The following is a 17,427-nucleotide window of genomic DNA, read 5'->3' on the forward strand; positions in this document are numbered from 1 at the left end:
CCTTGGATTAATGAAATCATTCAAAGTCAATCTAGCTAGAATAGAGGCTGCTAAGAAGAATTGCAGGAGTAGATGCAGGCTGTCCTTTCCACAGCTGGAGCCTGTTGTCTGAGTTTTGCCAGAAGGGGATGTATTTATATAGCAGAGGCCATTTACTTCTCTGTGTGCCTATCAAATTAGTTAAACCAAAGCAAACTAAACTGTAGTCCAAAAAGCGGATTCGTTGCCCGGTGTGCAATAAGCCAACTCTCACACAGACAGCAGAGATATTGCTTTTATACAGGCCTGGGTGCTCGGTGGATTTCCACAAATGAAGCACACCTATCGCCGGTTCTCTTGTCATATTTATAGACAAAGGTTACAAATTAGTACGCTCCCAGTTACAGCGATTGGTTCAGGTTTCTTCACCTAGTATGCAAAGCTCAGTTCTTGTCTCCACCTTTATCTTTTGGGTAGGTGGTGTAATTGGGGTAGGGGGCTCATGGGCCGGTGGTCACAGATCCTCCTGCCAGAATTACCTTTCCCCTAGTTTCCCAATACTTTTGGTAATTCCAAATGGTTCTTCAGGGTCTGTTGATCAAAGTAACAATCACGCTTCCACCTCTGGACAATCACTTCTTAATTGATCCATTGTTTGTATAAACATCACTTGACACAGGGGCAGAACCACACAATGGTCATCCTTAGCAGTACCAGCAGCTACCTGCAAAACTGTCTGTAACATCCTTAACTATGGAAAACTATCTGTAACATTCTTAACTACAGAGTCATGATTAACTTTAAAATTCGATGCAAGATATCAAAACTACCACTAAAACTCTGGAGTCCCTCCTTGTGACAATCAGGCCTCCTTCTCCTATCAAGAGCTCTGGGAACTAATAGGATTGGATGGTGGTTGCTAGTGACTGTGGAGGACTACGCTGGATTCTGCAGGAAGCCTCACACAGCCTTACACTTCTCATGAGGCACAGAAACGCAAGATCTAATGCTGGATGATTCTGACCCTGAAAGGTATGCACCTAGTCAGAGGTCTCATCACAAAAAAATGTCTACTTAATTAGACTTCACTGCCAAAAAGCTAAAGAGTGAAGAGAAAAGAGAGTCTGAACTCAGATGAACTTGAGCAGAACTTTATTTCAGTATTTTTCCACTGCTGGAGGCACAAATGTTGTTCCTTGTTGCCATGCTGCTGCTGCTGCACTATTAGATGACTCTGAATTGCTTCCTTGTTATACCTGTTTGGGTCAGAAATGCTACAGCACTTCTGTATGCTACAGCAACTAACACTGTTTGGCAATGCGATACACACTAGCCAGGATAAAGTTAGAGGCAAAGGATGGTTGAATCAGGCTTTTCATACCGCAAGGAGAAATTTGTATACCTTTGCTATTTTCCCAATGTTCAGCACTGCTACAATTTCAAACCCAAAGAAAAGTGCAAAGATTGTAGCCCTAGCTGATGCACTTATAATAGATTTCTTGCTTAGTTAGAATCTATTAATAGGTTTGAGTATTTCCTGATTAAAAGAAAATTCCTTGCGATCTCACAAATTCTGCTAATTTACAAGTTTTTGTAATGACATTCTTTCCTCTTGCTTTATGTGCTGTTGTTTATTTATGCCAAGAATGTATATTAAGCTGGAACCCAGTGGTATGTTCCAAATGTTAGTATAACAATTGCTATCTATAATAATTATTACCTGTTATTTGTAACAATCTGTTGCTTAAAAAAAAAAGGGGATGTTCCTTACCTAAACAGCATCTTCTATACTAAAATGTTTTGGTTAATTGGTACCTGTTACAGCTCAATATTGAGTCCTGACTTGGATCTCTTTGTGGTATGAATGATAAGCCACATTCCGGTATCTCTCTTGCCCAGGGAAAGCAAGACTCCCTTACAGCTAGTCTTTGATGCCTGCAGTATGTCATTAGGCACTAGCCAGTTTGAATAACAGTAATAAAATTGCAATTTAAATAACCTGTGCATTACTTGGTTAATTTTCCTACTTGAAAAAAATGTATTATGTCTTTTGTGTTTAGAGGTTACATAGAGAAAGTGGATGCGAGAACAGTTGTGAAGGAACGTTCACAAAGTATTTGTATTACTGCTGACTATGTAATAATGACCCATGTGTTTGGGTCTCCCAATCTCAGCTGAGGAAACAGTGTACCAAACATGGCAGCTCTAACAAATGCTATGAAAAACTCATTCAGTTGGCAGATTGTGTATGCTAAAATTGATTTTTTTCGGCATAGTAATTATTTGTGCACTGGTCTCTTTTAGCAGCTCATTGGTTAATGTATTGGGTTGAGACTGAGCAGGTTTCTTTCCTTCCCTTTTTTAAGTCACTGTGTACATTGTAGAAACTGATTTTACCTATTTTCTCATCAATAACTCAGATTATAATAACTATCTCCTGTAAAGCATATTGATATGTACTGTGAAAGTAAAAAAACAACTATTTCATCAAGTTGTATCAATGATTGCTGTATAGTTAACTCTTTAATCCACTGGTATGTTTCCTTTATTCTGTGTGTTCCCTCACTTGATCTCTACTTTTGGGTCTGCTTTTCTGAGTGGCCGGTATTCACACACAATGGGATTGTTCAAGGTCAGTTTCTGATCTGACTTCTTCATTGATTGCACTCCATATAGTGTCACCCAAACAAAGATTATCTTGATTAGGTTTGTCACGTCTATTTTTTAATTACAGTATAATTAAGTACACAGTCTACTAATCATTAAATTGAACACAAGTCCAACAACCCCTCACCCAGGTAACACTCTTCTTTGAGTAAATTTAGTCAGCTTTTGCCTTACAGCTTCACTGTATATATATATATGTGTGTTATATTATACAGGTATGCATTTCCTACAGATCGCTTAAGAATTATGAGCAGATTGAAACCTTGCATTGAATACCTTTTCACTTGAAAATCCAGCATCATGCATATACCGCAAGTTAAAATTGTACTTATAAGAGACTGCTTATTGCAAATTCTTATTGGATCAAATCCTTTACTATTCAGAACAGCACCAGCTATGGAAAAGGTGCACGAAGGAGAGAGTGAAGGATATGTTCATTAAAGAGCTGGACAGGCGTTCAGAACCTTCTCCTATTTTAACTTGTATATAACCTATAGAGACTTTAGCTCTGCTACCAGAGATGTACGGAATTACATCGCCTTGAGCATATACTGTACTGTATATGAGTTAGCAAGTCTGAACATTTTTACTTCCACTTCATTTCTTCTCTGTCTCTTTTGCAGCATGTTGTCCTATATCATTGAAAACGTGACTTTATTGACACAAGCTTAATATATTTTTTTTTAAATTTTCATTTGGTTGTCAAAACCTGGATATGTAATTAACTTCAATGTTAATTGAAGCAAAACACACAGGGGAAGTAGGATCATCATTGCAATGTGAGTACAAATAAACTGAAAGTCTTGGTTTTAGATTAAAAGATAGAATTAAACCCTGGCACATTAAAATAAGATAGTATATTCCATAATAAAAAGCTTGTTTTCTAGCAAAATCAGAAATGCAGTATTTTATGGTGGGAAGTTTTTATCTCAATTATTTTACCCTGGAATTCCCAAAGGCTTCCACTGGATGAGTACTGCTTACAAGCTTTCTGGTAGTGTCATCTCAGAGCTAATATACTTCCTTGAGAAGGGATCACGGGTTCTGTATAAAAAGCTTCTTTATTATCAGTCCAAGTGGAGAATAGGGAATGGAATAAATCATGATACTGTTAACACCTCTAATGAGAATAGTCCTAGAAAACATTTGTAGCCGAAACAGGCTCTAGCCTCCTTGGTATAAATCATAAAATAAAACTTTTTGTATTGGTGCATGTTAGTGTCACAGAGAACTGTCTTCGTAGACAAATCAAAGGCAGGTGCAAGATAAGACTTTCTGTGATATCCTGACAGAGTTAATCACCATAAGTTTCCTAAGGAGAGTATCTAGTTTTTCATGCTTAGTAGCTATTCCTTAAATAATTTCAAGAACTTTAGAATCACTGTCATTGAGACTTATGATCTGGAGCACGCCAGCCAATAAACTACAATTTTCTTTACAAGCTAGTATGTGTGCATGTGCCTGCCCTCTATATAGTCAGGGTGTTGCTCAAGCTGTACAGTCTTCTGCACATTTCAAACTGCTGCCCTCTCTTCTGTTGTTTGTATGCTTAGTGAAGGGGGAAGCATACCCAAACTTAAACAATTTACAGAAGGTAGTGCAGTTATCGTCTCACGTACAAGATCATTCTTTTTAGCAGCGACAAGAATTACCAGGGGTAAAAAATGGCAGTTGCTTTGCATGCAGAGAGACTTTCAGCAAGTTACACACAGGAAGCAGCAAAGCAGTGTACTAGTTACAGCTATACTCCCCGTCAGCTTGGACTTCATTTCTCAACAAGCTTAGAACAGACAACTGTAAGCTCAAACCTTGTGCACCTGGTGCATCCAGCTGTTTCTCCTCATGGAGTTATAGGTAGCTGGGAACTTCTCCCTGCGTGCCCAGGGGCCTCGAAGACAACCTTGCTGTGTCCTTTTCTCATGTAGTACCATATCTGGCTAAACAGCTTTCTAACCTGTAGAGGTGGGATGGTGGCAAGTTCCTTGGGTCATTGCTTCATTTCATAATATCTGAGAAAATATGCTTTTGCTAGCTGAAGGAGAAGTTGGTAGGAATATCAATAATGAAATTATGGTAGCCTCAACTTATATGGAAACTTTTTTCCCTTTTCCTGTGACTCCACAGGCCCAAAGGCTCTGACTCCAGCCCTGTTTCACAAGCGGGCACACAAAGGCAAGACAGCATGGCAGATCGAAGGCGCAGGTGAGCTGAGCTTCCCTTCTGCTCTATTTTAAGAACAGGCAGCCTTTCACAGCTCCTTGTGTCTTCTACTTCTGACATCAGGTGGAAGTCTGAAGAGGGGAACAGCACAAAACAGAGTTCAAAACTTGGAGAAAGGACTGATGGGAGACGTGAGAGATGGGAGGATTACATTGTTTTAAATGTCACTTTGTGTTGGAAACAGATAGTTGGATTTGAAAATGACATAGCTCAACAGCCCGTGAAAATGGAGAAATACTGCATTTGAAGAAAAAACACTTACCAAACACCTAAGCAATTCTCTTTTTTTCCCAGTAAAATACCAGAATAGCAACTGAAAATGTCAGATATACTAGGACTTAAAAAAAAAGGCCTGATTTGTAAAGATTAATTTGCATATACATAAATAGCTTAGAAAATAATAATGGCTGAATTCTTACGCTTTTTTAAAAATGTGTGAGCTTTTGCACAAGAAGCAAGCAGTATTTTAATTAGCAGTATATCTGCATAATAAAAGGAAAAAGGGGTAAGAGAAAAGGCAGGTGAATGCAATCTCCCATATCAAACTGATCCTACACCTAGGCAGTTACTTTTGATGAAGCCTACCGAAAAAACAACAACATTGCTGTGTTACTTTTGTGGTGCTTCTTCAGGATTTCTCTGACATGGTCAATTTTTAAAATGATACTTTGTTTCTTTCACTCAGTACAGTAAGTGGCAGTGGGTCAAGTCAAGGGAAGAATAAAACATTTTAAAAAGATCTCAAAAGGAAAAGTATGTGCGTGGCAGAAGACCTGTGCTCAGTTTATTCCTATACAAAATTAAATTTGAATTTTTGAGTTCAAGTATTGCAGTTCTTACAGTGCGTGCTATATGGTCAGTGGATGGTCAGATGTAGAAACTGGACCTCATTTCACTACGAACCTAGTTGCAATTTACCTAACCAAGCACTCATCGTGATTAATATTAGTTCCATTCTAGTGTTCAGTATTTGAATCATACTTGCCACAACTGTGTCTTTTCTGAAAATAGAATAGATGTATTTTTGAGGGGCTGCAGCTTGAAAAAAAAAAAAGAGGACCAACAAAATAGTAAAAGCCAAGAATGCACTTGGATACACAGTTTTAATGTGAAATATTTCCTATGGTGGCTCTATGAGACACTTGAAGAATCCAGTATAAATACTATAATTTGTTTTGGGGATATTAATAATTTTTTGTTTGAGATAAATTGTCTTTTATTTGGGTATTGTGCAATTAATGAAAATGAGATGATGTACCAGGTGTGGTTATCTTCCTATAATGACCCATTAAACTCTAATTTAAGTCTCCTACAGCCAAACCATCTTTCATTTCCTTTTTGCAGGTTGCTTTAGGCAGAAAAGAGATTGCGTATTTGTAATATAAAGCTATTTTAATTAATTTCTAACTCAGTAGCAGCTGGAGAAAAAAAGCATTATTCAACCCAAACACAGGATAAATGAACTGGAATAAAATGAGAATTCCTCCTCTGCTGAGGTAAAGAATAGACAGCCCCTTTTATCACCAGAATTCAGCTGATTTTCTACACTAGAGAAGAACTCAGCACCCTCAGTCCAACAAAAAACCAGTTCAGTGCCAAAGCTGACCAAGCCTTGTGATGAGATCTTCAGGGGAGAGAAGGTGAAATCCACGACAAGCTGAAGAGGTCTGACTGTGGCACGAAGGTGATTACTGCTCAAACTTATTAAAAGTTCAGTAGCTTCAGTAAGATTAGTAAGTCCTGAGATGTACCTGCCTACGCAAAAAGGTGATTTGAACCTTAGAGGAACAGGACAAAAAACATCTCTAGCTCAAACCTCTTGTTTTGTGCAATAGCCTAGTAAGGCAGTAAGGGTGAGAAGCCAAGAGCGGGCCTCCCCCCCACCGTGAGAAATCCCGTGTGCCGCCTACAGCCGGCTCCCCAGACCGCGGGCCCTGCCCGCACCCCTCTGCGGCCAGGCGGCCCCTGGGCCTGCGCCCTCCGCGGGCACCGCCGTGCTGCCTGCCGGGGCGCCCAGCGGAGCCCTCTGACAAGGCTGAGCACGGTAAGACCTCCAGGCACAACCGGCACCTCCAGAAACTCTTTAAAAAAAAAGCCCAAACCACCAACGCCCCCTGCAGTCCCCGGCGCGTCCCCGAGCCGCCGGTAGCCGCGGGGTAGCGGCCTGGCTGCGGCGGGGAGCTCGGCCGCGGGGGTACCCCCCCCACAGCTGCCGCCGGCCGTTGGGTCCGTTACCCACCCCCGCCACCGACGGCCACGCTACGCCCTCCCGGCACGACCATTGGCGGGCGTCGCCGTCAGTCAGCGGTGGGCGGACCCAGGCCGTGGCGGGCGGCTATAAAGCTGGCGGCGGCCGCGGGCTGAAGGGGTGGGTGTGCCGGCTGGCTGCGGGGGGTGGCCGGGTGTCGGGCCGGTGTTCTGGGTGGGCTGAGCGGCGCGGCCGGGGCTGGAGGAAGGTCCCAGCGTGGAGGTGCCGCGGGGCCGTGCTGGGGGACGCCTGGGCTCGCAGCCCCCTGTGCCGCCCGTCGCTCTGCTCTGTCCCGTGGGGCTGGCCCGTGGCAGCATGGTGGATGTGTTCAGCGGGCGGCTCCTGGTCAGCAAGGACGGCCGCAGCGTGGACGCCGAGGAGGCCCTGCAGAACAAGGTTGTGGGCTTGTACTTCTCCGCTGGCTGGTGCTCGCCGTGCCGCGACTTCACCCCGATCCTCTGCGACTTCTACACGGAGCTGCTGGAGGAGACCCACCCCCCTGCCCCCTTCGAGGTCGTCTTCATCTCCTCCGACCACAGCGCCGAGGACATGGTGGGCTACATGCACGCCATGCACGGGGACTGGCTGGCCCTGCCCTTCCACGACCCCTACAAGCAGTGAGTACCGGTGGCGACCACCCCGACCCCGCCCGGGGCTTCCCGCGTGGGGCGCCCGGGCCGGGGGCTGCGCCCGCCTGGCCAGCCGCGACAGGCGGGGTGGTCTGCCGCCCGCTGTCAGCCCCTCTGCTGGCATCCCCCGGCCAAATACGGGAGGGGGCAGGAGGTGTGGATGCTTTAACAGCGGGATAAAGTAACGACAAAGCCTCTGATACAAAAGCTCCCCGGGACCTCCACCTGCCCTTCTAACCCACTCCTTCCCTTCTCGTTGAACGCTATGAAATCCAGGTTGCGGCGTCTTCCGTTAGGTGAAGCGCACAGTCCAGCACCTTGTCAGTCTAGTCCTGCCTTCCTCCTGTCCTCTGAGCAGCGGCTGCTGCTTGCTGGCTCTGCCTGCGCTCCCGTGGAGGTGTACCACAGGCTAGCGTTAAACTAACAGCTTACTTTCTTCAGAGAAGTAACTTGGCTTTAGCTTATTACATCTGTAAAGAACGTGATGAAGGAAAACTAGTTTTCTGTACTTAATTTAGGATTTAAAAGATCTTTGAAAAGGGTTAATAAAGACCCCCCCCCCAGGTACTAACAAGATGACATGAATAGTGAGTCAAAACCAAACTAACGGCACATGAGGATCAAGTGATTTTTTTGTTTTCAGCACGGCAGTAGCTGTTATTAAGGTTGTCCTGGGTTGTCTAGCTTATTAACGCTCTGGAAATAGGCAAATGAAGAAGCAGTAAAACTCATAGCTGAACAACTTAGAGGAGAGCAAACTGTGAGGAATATCAGACAGATAAAGGTAGGCTAGGTGAAGAAGAAATGTGGTAACAGCTGGAGTTAAGCTGTGGCAAATGCACATGGTAACTGGGATGTAAAATTCTTGTGCTGATAGGGGTTTAAACGTGCATTCCTGTAGGCAGCTTGCTCAGCAATACAACAAAAGGAAAGGACACAACCATGTGTAAGTAACAGTGAAGGATAATACCAAGAACTGTTTTGATCATCCGAATCAAGGGTGCAGATTCGTTTGGATGACTGTCAGAAATGTGATTTAGCTCATATCAAGAAGTATAGATTTTGATTACAGGGGCACAGGTAAGATGTTTAGGGCCACCGAACTGTCTAGAACTGGAGACTTAAATCCTTTTGCTAGTATTTACATGTATTTTTTTCCCCCCTTTAAATAATATGTAAGTAGATTGTAGAAAATATTGTTACAGATGTCATCAAAGTCAAGGAGATAGTGTGACTTTTAAATGCAGACCGGGTAATTAAGCTCATAACAAGATTTGTTGTTCTAACAACTCCAGTGCTTCTAGTAACTTCTAGCATTCATTTAACTGTAGATCCATCCCTGTGTGCTACCCAGGATAAAGCTGTGTAACACCCTAGCTATTCACTCCACATGGAGCAGGTTCACTAATCTTGTTTTGTCAGTGCACTTTGACAACCTCAAGAGCATACAACCTGAAGCCAGGAGCTTTTTCATCCTTCCTTGGCTCATTCCTGGATGTCAGCAGCCAGTTAATGTTAGACACTTTTAATGACAGTTTCCATGGACTTAAAAATAGATTGAAATAGCAATGCTGTTTTCCATAGTTCTCCAAAGGCTCCCCAGGCAGTAATTGTATTTGGTAACTACTAATCCTAATAGAATTCAGGCAAATTTCCTGATTGAAATGTAGCATCGGAAGTTACTGCATCCAGCAAGCTGTTCGGCGTAGACCATGGGAATGCACTTACAGCTTCAGCCTCTGTGGATTAGTGGTCTATTTCTGACTCTGCTCTTGCCCAAGTCATGTGGGATGGAGGTACAGAGACAGTATAATTGGCTTTTCTGTGGCAGTCCGTAGCACCCTTCAGAATCCTGTAGAGAAACACAGCTTCTCATGTCAGGGAAGGCTGCAAGATCATAGCATTTGAAGTGGCTTACTGAAGAACAAAGTGCAGAGGGATATGAAAAGGCAATGTTTCTGAAGTTGTGTTTCTTGCATATAACAATAAAGGGCTGTGTGGAGATGTTCAAGGTGCTTAGGTTGAATTAACTGGTAGTATGGCTTCAGGGATACTGGTGAGTCATTGTAGACTTAGAGCAGATGGATGTGTGTTCACTAAACCAAACTATAGTTCTGACTAGATACTAGTTCTAAGAATATAATTTTTAAAATTGACTAACATCAATTAATAATTTTGTTAATAAATATTAATCTTCACATATTAACATTTTCATTAAAACTTTAAAGTTCCATTGTAAATAATTCAAATTGGTTGCTCTTTTTTGGACTATGTAGAGAAGGCAGTTCACAGATTCACAGAACAGTAGGGGTTGGAAGGGACCTCTAGAGATCATCTAGTCCAACCCCCCTGCTAAAGCAGGATCACCCAGAGCAGGTTGCACAGGAATGCATCCAGGTGAGTTTTGAATATCTCCAGAGAAGGAGACTCCACCACCTCTCTGGGCAGCCTGTTCCAGTGCTCGGTCACCCTCACAGCAAAGAAGTTTTTTCTCATGTTCAGATGGAACTTCCTGTGTCCCAGTTTGTGCCCATTGCCCCTTGTCCTGTTACTGGGCACCACTGAGAAGAGTCTGGCCCCTTCCTGGAGGCAACTGGAGTTCAACATCTCCAGTGAAATTAAAATATTCTAGCTGGTGACTTCGGTGTTTAAGATACATAATTGCAGCATAGACTGAAGTCTCTTCTTGGCACAATTTTAAGTTTGCCATCTAAAACACGTTTCACAAACGGAAGCATGGAGTTTCTTGGGATGAATTTTGTCTTGTTCAGAAATAACCTGCATTCATACTTGCAGCATATGAAGTGTAACACCTTATACGTACCTGCAGAGATGCAAAATACTGAATCGGGAGCAGGATCTCAAGACTCTTCCATGCTGTCAGTCCTGACTATTTCCCTGAGGTGGGACTGCACCCACCTCATGTAGTCATGTAGTCTGTGACATGACTAACAGGAAATACTGCTCCTGATTCCCTGACACTTTGCAGCTTTAACGTTGATTTTTGCTGCCTGAGGCATGGGCTTTTGATCCTTGCAGGATTGAAGACAATCTAGTAGGATGTGAGCACTAGAAGGAGAAAGGGAATAGTAGAGAGGAAGAGCAGGAGTAGGACAGAACATGTCAACAACAAATGCTAGTAAATGGGGACTGATGTTTTAATTACGATACAAAAAGACATACTGCTGTGTTTATACTGAGCCCTGCTGTGAAAGGCGTAATTCTCTGGGTGGGTGCCCAGCACATGCTAGTAGTTCTTGCGAGCTGCCAGATAGACAGGTATTTACTGAGTCCGTGTCCTGTACCCCTCAGTGAAAATTAGAATCCTGAAGAATTGCTGAAAAGGGAAAATAAAAAGGATATGCTTACATTTTGTATTGGGAAACTTTAGGTATGAGGGTGGATTGGCACCTACAGGAATGCATGTGGGCAGGAGGGGGCTGGGGGGTGGGCAAAGAAGGAGGCAGAAGTGGCAGTATTTGAGCAGTTAAGAGCTATTGCCTGTCCTTAGTATTTTTAGACTGCTATCCCAAAATCTCAGCAGACATGTTAAAACTGAATCCAATCCATATGATGTGCTTGTTTATGTGACTAACATTTAACAATGCAGAAAGTCCACAGCTAAAAGAAAATAGACATACAGCTGTGTATTACAGGCTATACTGCTAGAACCAGATTAGCAAGGTGTCCATCACTTTCAAGTGAAAGCACTTGCAAGTGAAAGCTGTTAGAAGTCAAATATTGACAGACATCACATTACACAAGTGTATAAAATGTAGCATTTATATTCCAAATATAATATTAACTTTGCCTCGTGTTGCTTACATCTCAAAAACCCTCTTGAATAGAGATCTTAAACCCTTACATAAAAATACTCACCTATCTTGTGAGTTAGTCCTGGTAAACAGCTGAGCCCCACCCAGCTGCTGGGTCACTCCCTCCCCTGGTGGGATGGGGGAGAGAATCTGAAGGATGAAAGTGAGAAAACTTGTGGGTAGAGATAAAAACAATTTAATAGATAAAGGAAAGGTGAACACACAAGCAAAGCAATATAAGGAAGTCATTCACAACTTCCTATTGGCAGGCAGATGTTTAGCAATGAGGACTTCATCAAGTGTAACAGTTGCTTGGGAAGACAAATGCCCTAAGTCTGAACGTCAGTCCCTTCCTCTTCCTTTCCTCAGCTTTTATTGCTGACCACAGTGTCATATGGTATGGGATATCCCTTTGGTCAGTTGGGGTCAGCTGCCCCAGCTATGTCCCCTCCCAAATTCTTGTGTACCCCCAGCCTACTCATTGACAGGACAGCATGAGAAGAAGCAGACGAGGCCTTGGTGCTGTGTAAGTACTGCTCAGCAATAGCTAAAACATTGGTGTGTTATCAACGCTGTTTTGGTAACAAATGTAAAACACAGCATCATGCAAGCTGGTAGGAAGAAAAGTAACTCCATCCCAGCCAATGCCAGTACTATATTACCTAGTAATATAAAATCTGTGCTCTCAGAAACTTTCATCCAGCCTTCCCATAAGAATCAAAAGACCTAACAATTGCAATGGCTTCCAGTGTGCCTCAATCTTAATTTCATCCTTTTTGGTATTTCACATGCAAATGAAAGTTGCCCTCTCATGTTTTAACCTGTATGGCCAAGGTCCAGTATCTCAAAGGTTTTGGCTAAAAGATTGCCTGTGTCTGTACAAAGGTTACTTATTCAGTCTTCCATAGCTGACTTTTATTATAGCTTCCTCTTCTCCTTTGTCTGGGTGTTAGATTTTTCTAGTCAGTAAGACATTGTATGTACCTTTACACTTACCTGGGAATAGGTAGGCAACTGATTTTTAAGAATGTAATTAGCTACATCACTGTATTTTGCTGTAAGAGATTGAGTTTGCCTTTGTAGCACATGTAATGTTCTATTTATGGTTAACGATTTCATAAATTGTCATTGGAGTTAGTCCCATGGCGCATATGTAGTGTGTGCGGTTGAGTCACAGGATTTGAGATCCCTGTAGGAGAGGATGATCTTAACAGCTTTTAAAAAGCCATTTTTGTAAGCACCTGTACACACGTACACAGTGATTGAGAAACATTGTCTGCAGAACTGTTCCTGAGCCACCTTCAGGTATGTCCTCTTTACAAGTTGCACACAGATCTAAGCAAAATCTGTGCATGCTTCACTCTGGTTTGATGCAAGCAACCTTCAGCCCAGAAGCTGTGTAAACAAGATGCTGTGCTGGAGTGGATAAGCTATATATGCATTCCCTTAGGAAAGCAAAGTGTTAGTTTTCAGTCTCCATAGCAAATTACCTTCAGTTTCCTACTGTTCTGTCTCTGATTCCTACAATTGTTTTAGGCATCTCAGGCTATTTTATTTTACACTGAACCAGTAGCATGCAACTTCCACCCATCTTGTTTGTCATACAAGTAGTGTGAGGTGATAGTCTCTTATGTGGTTTCTACATAAACTTGTTTTGGAATGTGTTTTTTCTCCCATTTTAGCAGACTTCAGCAAGGTCTATTGGGATTCTTGGTTGCTTGCTTTTATTTCAGAATTCAGTGAGAAAGCAAACCTATTGCTAGACCATATTATTGCTGCTTCTGTAATATTTCCTGCATTATTGCTCAGCCAATGTAATGGCTGAGCAGTGTCTTTCACCTGTTGATTTTTATTCTCTTAAGAAAAAATGCAGAAGGAAAGATGTTTTTCAGGAATACCTTGTCTGGGCCACTATTTCACTTCAGTCTTATTTTCTGTATTTTTAAGACTCTTCCTCTTTTTCAGGAAATCATAAATAATGTCTATCTATTAATGTCTTCTATTTTTTAACAATGTCCACAACTTTTTTCTACTTAATAAAAATTCTTTGGCGTTTGAACCTCACACAGCAGACGTTCTTGCTTGTGGTGATGCACTGAGGCACTACATTTCCATTGAGCGTTTAAGTTTTGTTTTGAGAGTGATGTTATTCATATTTTGGAAGTTGGCTATTCCATTATTGCTTGTTCTGTCTCTATCCTCTGGTTCTTCTAAAGGTGCTCACTTTGAAATAAGGCAATGCAGGCAGGTAATTTTCCACACAACAGATTGCTATGGCTTTGGAGAGGTTGTCAACTTTTAGCTGATCTATTGCAGTTCACTTAGCCTGTTTCTTAGAACCCTTCTGAAACATGTGACCTCTTCCTCAATATTGGGATTTTTTTTTAGACTGCACAACTTGCATCATAGGTGTAGATTTTATGTTCTTCACGTTTCCTGTTAGATACCAGCATGTCTGTCACCATAGCTTGCATTCCTACTGCTAAAACTGTGGAATATCACTTGTGAGGGTGATGCGCTAGAAGATACTTTCTTCAGCTTCTGCCTTCCAAAATGAACATTATGAATTCGTTAGCATCTATGTGATTTCATTCATGGCTCTCCGATGTGAATGTCTAATACAATGAATAGATGTGCCAAGGATGACTTATGAATAGTGTGACACGGTAGGAGGTAGGTAATAGTTTTCCTACCTTTTAGATTAGTTTGAAGAGGGTGGGGAAACGTTCCAGTGTGGTTCTGACTTTATGACTATCGATTAGTCTAAACCCATTTCTCTGCCTGCTTATTTGTATTCAACAAATGGTTTCCTTTCTCCTTTGGACACTTAATGAAAGTAGTGTTTTTGCTATTGCTATGCATTTGGAAAGAATTTGGTTTTGCGGTGTCCTGATAAACATAGCAAGAAACTTCAGACATTATGTATCTGCTTTTCTTGCTGATTTGGAGCTGGGGCAGTGAACTGGTTCTAGAGTTCCTGGAAACACTTGAGGCTCCTCCTGTTGAGCGGCACTCTCAACAACTAACTCTGATTTTTATCTGATGTCCATTGAGATGTTTAATGAGCTCAGAGCTCATTGCCTGTCTTTTAATTACCTCTGTTGTGAATTAATAAAATTCATGACAAAAAGTCTTTGTCAGTGCTAGTTATTAAGTATTAGTCTCAAAATTTTTTTCTGACTTATTTGTGTCCTGAATTTAATATTTTATTTGCACTGAAACATCACCCTTCCGAGTAGGGTGAATTTCCTGTACAGAAGATACTACCCTTCTATAAAGGTAGATCCCATGTATGTGCCTTGCTCTTTTCCTCCTCTTTATTTTGTCCTTTAACAAAAAAAAGTGTGTCATAGCTGTTAAACTTTTTTCCTTGGAAATGTTTTTGATCTTGCCATTTCTGTTGCCTGTGTCATGCTCAACTGAAGTGGTTTACTATGTGGTATTCCTTGATTCTCTTTGCCGGTTTTGCATATTCCTTTTGGTTGCATCTTGCTCATCTCTTTCAAATCATCTATATGAAGGGTGAATTCTATTTTACTACTTCATGTGGCTGATAGCCTGTTATTTGTGCACTTTCATCTCTGTGGTGTGTAATTAGTAGTCATGCCTTGTTATTTATCATGTGCCAGTGTCAGCAAGTATTTTTGTTTCTCTTAGGATATTTTTGTCCTCTAGGTTTTTCCCTCCCAGATCTTATTTTTATTTCCAGTATTAATAATCCATTTATTAATTTTCCATGTATCTTGAGTTCAATCCCATTAAATTTCAGAAGTTTTGTCTTACTAACTTCTGTGTTACCTACTAATCATTTGTTTGAATAGATCTGGATTTTGTTCATGGAACATCAGTGTTTGTATGGCTCTTTAATTTTTTTAACTGTGTTTTGCTGTGAAACAGTAGGCTATTTAAGAACAAGTTATTTGTAATCTATGTGGATTTTTCCATCTCCTGATGCAGAGAAATGGCCGTTATTGTCTGTGTGATGGACATTTTATTCTTGGACAACTTAAATGGGTGGCCCTTATTCCAAACCTTTCTATTGCTCACATTCTGTATGTAGAAGGCTTGTTTCACTGAGGGAGTTTAAGGTATTTCTGCAATCCCTTCTGTTTACACTAAAGGATTATGCATCACGCTTTAATGAAGATTGTAGGAAGTAGCTCTATGGGATTGGCGCACTTGAGCATCTTTGTATGGCAATAAATGTCTAATGGTAATTTAAGTGAGATCCTCCTCCTATCCACTAAAAAGGGAGCAGAAGACACCTGTTTCTGGCTAGTAAAAACAAGGTGGAAGTGTGTCACACTTTGCTTCCATGGACCTCTTTATAGTCTCTGAGAGTCCATCTCCTCCTGTGGAGACTACAGGCAGCAGTGAAGAGCAGTTACAGGAAGGGTGCTGCAACTCTATCATCTCCCTGAGCTTCACCTTGTAAACTCCCAGCTGCAACCTTGTTCATCTCTCTGTGCTGCCTAGTGCCCTGCCTCAAGCTCTGAGGAAGCTCAGGCATTTGTCACTTCTACTCTCCCATGTGTCCTGACCACAGTACCTTTCATGAGACTAGGAGTTTTCTTAAAATGCTTACTAATGGTGTGTTCTGTCTTCAATTTTTTTCCCCTCAGTGATCTGAAGAAAAAATACAACATAACAGCGATTCCTAAACTGGTGATTGTGAAACAAAGTGGAGAAGTCATTACTGACAAGGGAAGAAAACAGATCAGAGACAAAGGGTTATCCTGTTTTCGGAACTGGCTTGAGAGTGCGGATATCTTTCAGAATTTTTCTAGCTAAAAAGTTGGCAGATGAAAGCAAGACAAGGCATCATGGAAAACTTTGCAGAGCTCTGAAAAGAATGTTGCCTTGTTCAGAACAGGAAGGGTAAGGCTTATTTATCTGTTTGGAAACAAATTTTGTTTTCAGCTTGAAGATTAGCTATTCCATAAGTCATAAAATGCAATTATTGTTTTATTTCTATTGTTCTATCTGCTATAATCAGTACGAGCCAAAGCATTCCTGATAATACCGAAGAACTTCAGGAGGATAGGCTATTTTAGACAGTAATAGTTAAGCACTGTGAAATCTATGCAAACGCTTCCTTAGCAAAATCTGTAGAGTAAAAGTTATACATGTGCACAAACCTATTTTTCTTGATGACAGCTTTTTTCTGGTGATCAGCACATATTTTATTAACAAAATAAATTGTTTGCTTTAATAAATAACTATTTATGAAGTATGTGTCTAAATTGTCTTCCTTACTTTTCCTGAGCTAATGAGAAAATGTCATGATTTCTAAATAGGACACATGCATTTGTCAGTACTGATGAGATACTTTGGGTTTATTTTACTTTCTGTGGGATTTACTTACATTCTGCTGAATTTTCCTTATCCCTGTATTTTTAAACTTGGCACTTGTCAGATCCAGGTGGTGGCCCCCGACTGGCCTCCGCCAGTGGTGACACCGAACCAGACCCAAACAGGGTCGGATACACAAACGCAATGCGCGCACAGATGATCAAAAGGCTTTTATTACCTCGAGGTCCCAGCGGGGCTTCCCCAGTAGTTTCCCCATGCAAGGTAAGCAGCAAGCGGGGAGATCCCTGGCACCGCGGAGCGACGGCCCACGGCGAGGAACGATGGGCCTGAGTTGATGAGGTTTTTAGGTGAGAAGGCGCGTGCGCAATGAATCTATGTGATGCGATGGCTAACGGAAAGCCTTGCAAGCGGACACGCAAATAGCGCACGGTCAGCTCCAGAGAAGGTGCGTGCCAGCGGAATCTAGCCAGGGATAACATAAGTAACAGTGTGCTACAATGGGGAATAGAAATCTCTGCTGCCTTAACAAAGCATAAAGGGATTTTTTGAAAGGAGT

General features: G+C 41.8%; 1 protein-coding gene across 1 annotated transcript; it reads left to right on the top strand.

The window, feature by feature from the left end:
- The first annotated feature begins 7,252 nt into the window (after positions 1 to 7,252).
- Positions 7,253 to 16,715, top strand: NXNL2 (nucleoredoxin like 2). The gene is made up of 2 exons (XM_054809268.1): positions 7,253 to 7,731; positions 16,181 to 16,715. Exons 1-2 carry the CDS (start codon positions 7,430 to 7,432, stop codon positions 16,347 to 16,349), a joined length of 471 nt encoding a protein of 156 aa, XP_054665243.1. The 5' UTR covers positions 7,253 to 7,429; the 3' UTR covers positions 16,350 to 16,715.
- Positions 16,716 to 17,427: the final 712 nt, after the last annotated feature.

Source organism: Grus americana, chromosome Z (genome assembly GCF_028858705.1).
Source record: "Grus americana isolate bGruAme1 chromosome Z, bGruAme1.mat, whole genome shotgun sequence".
Taxonomy (NCBI): Eukaryota; Metazoa; Chordata; class Aves; order Gruiformes; family Gruidae; genus Grus; species Grus americana.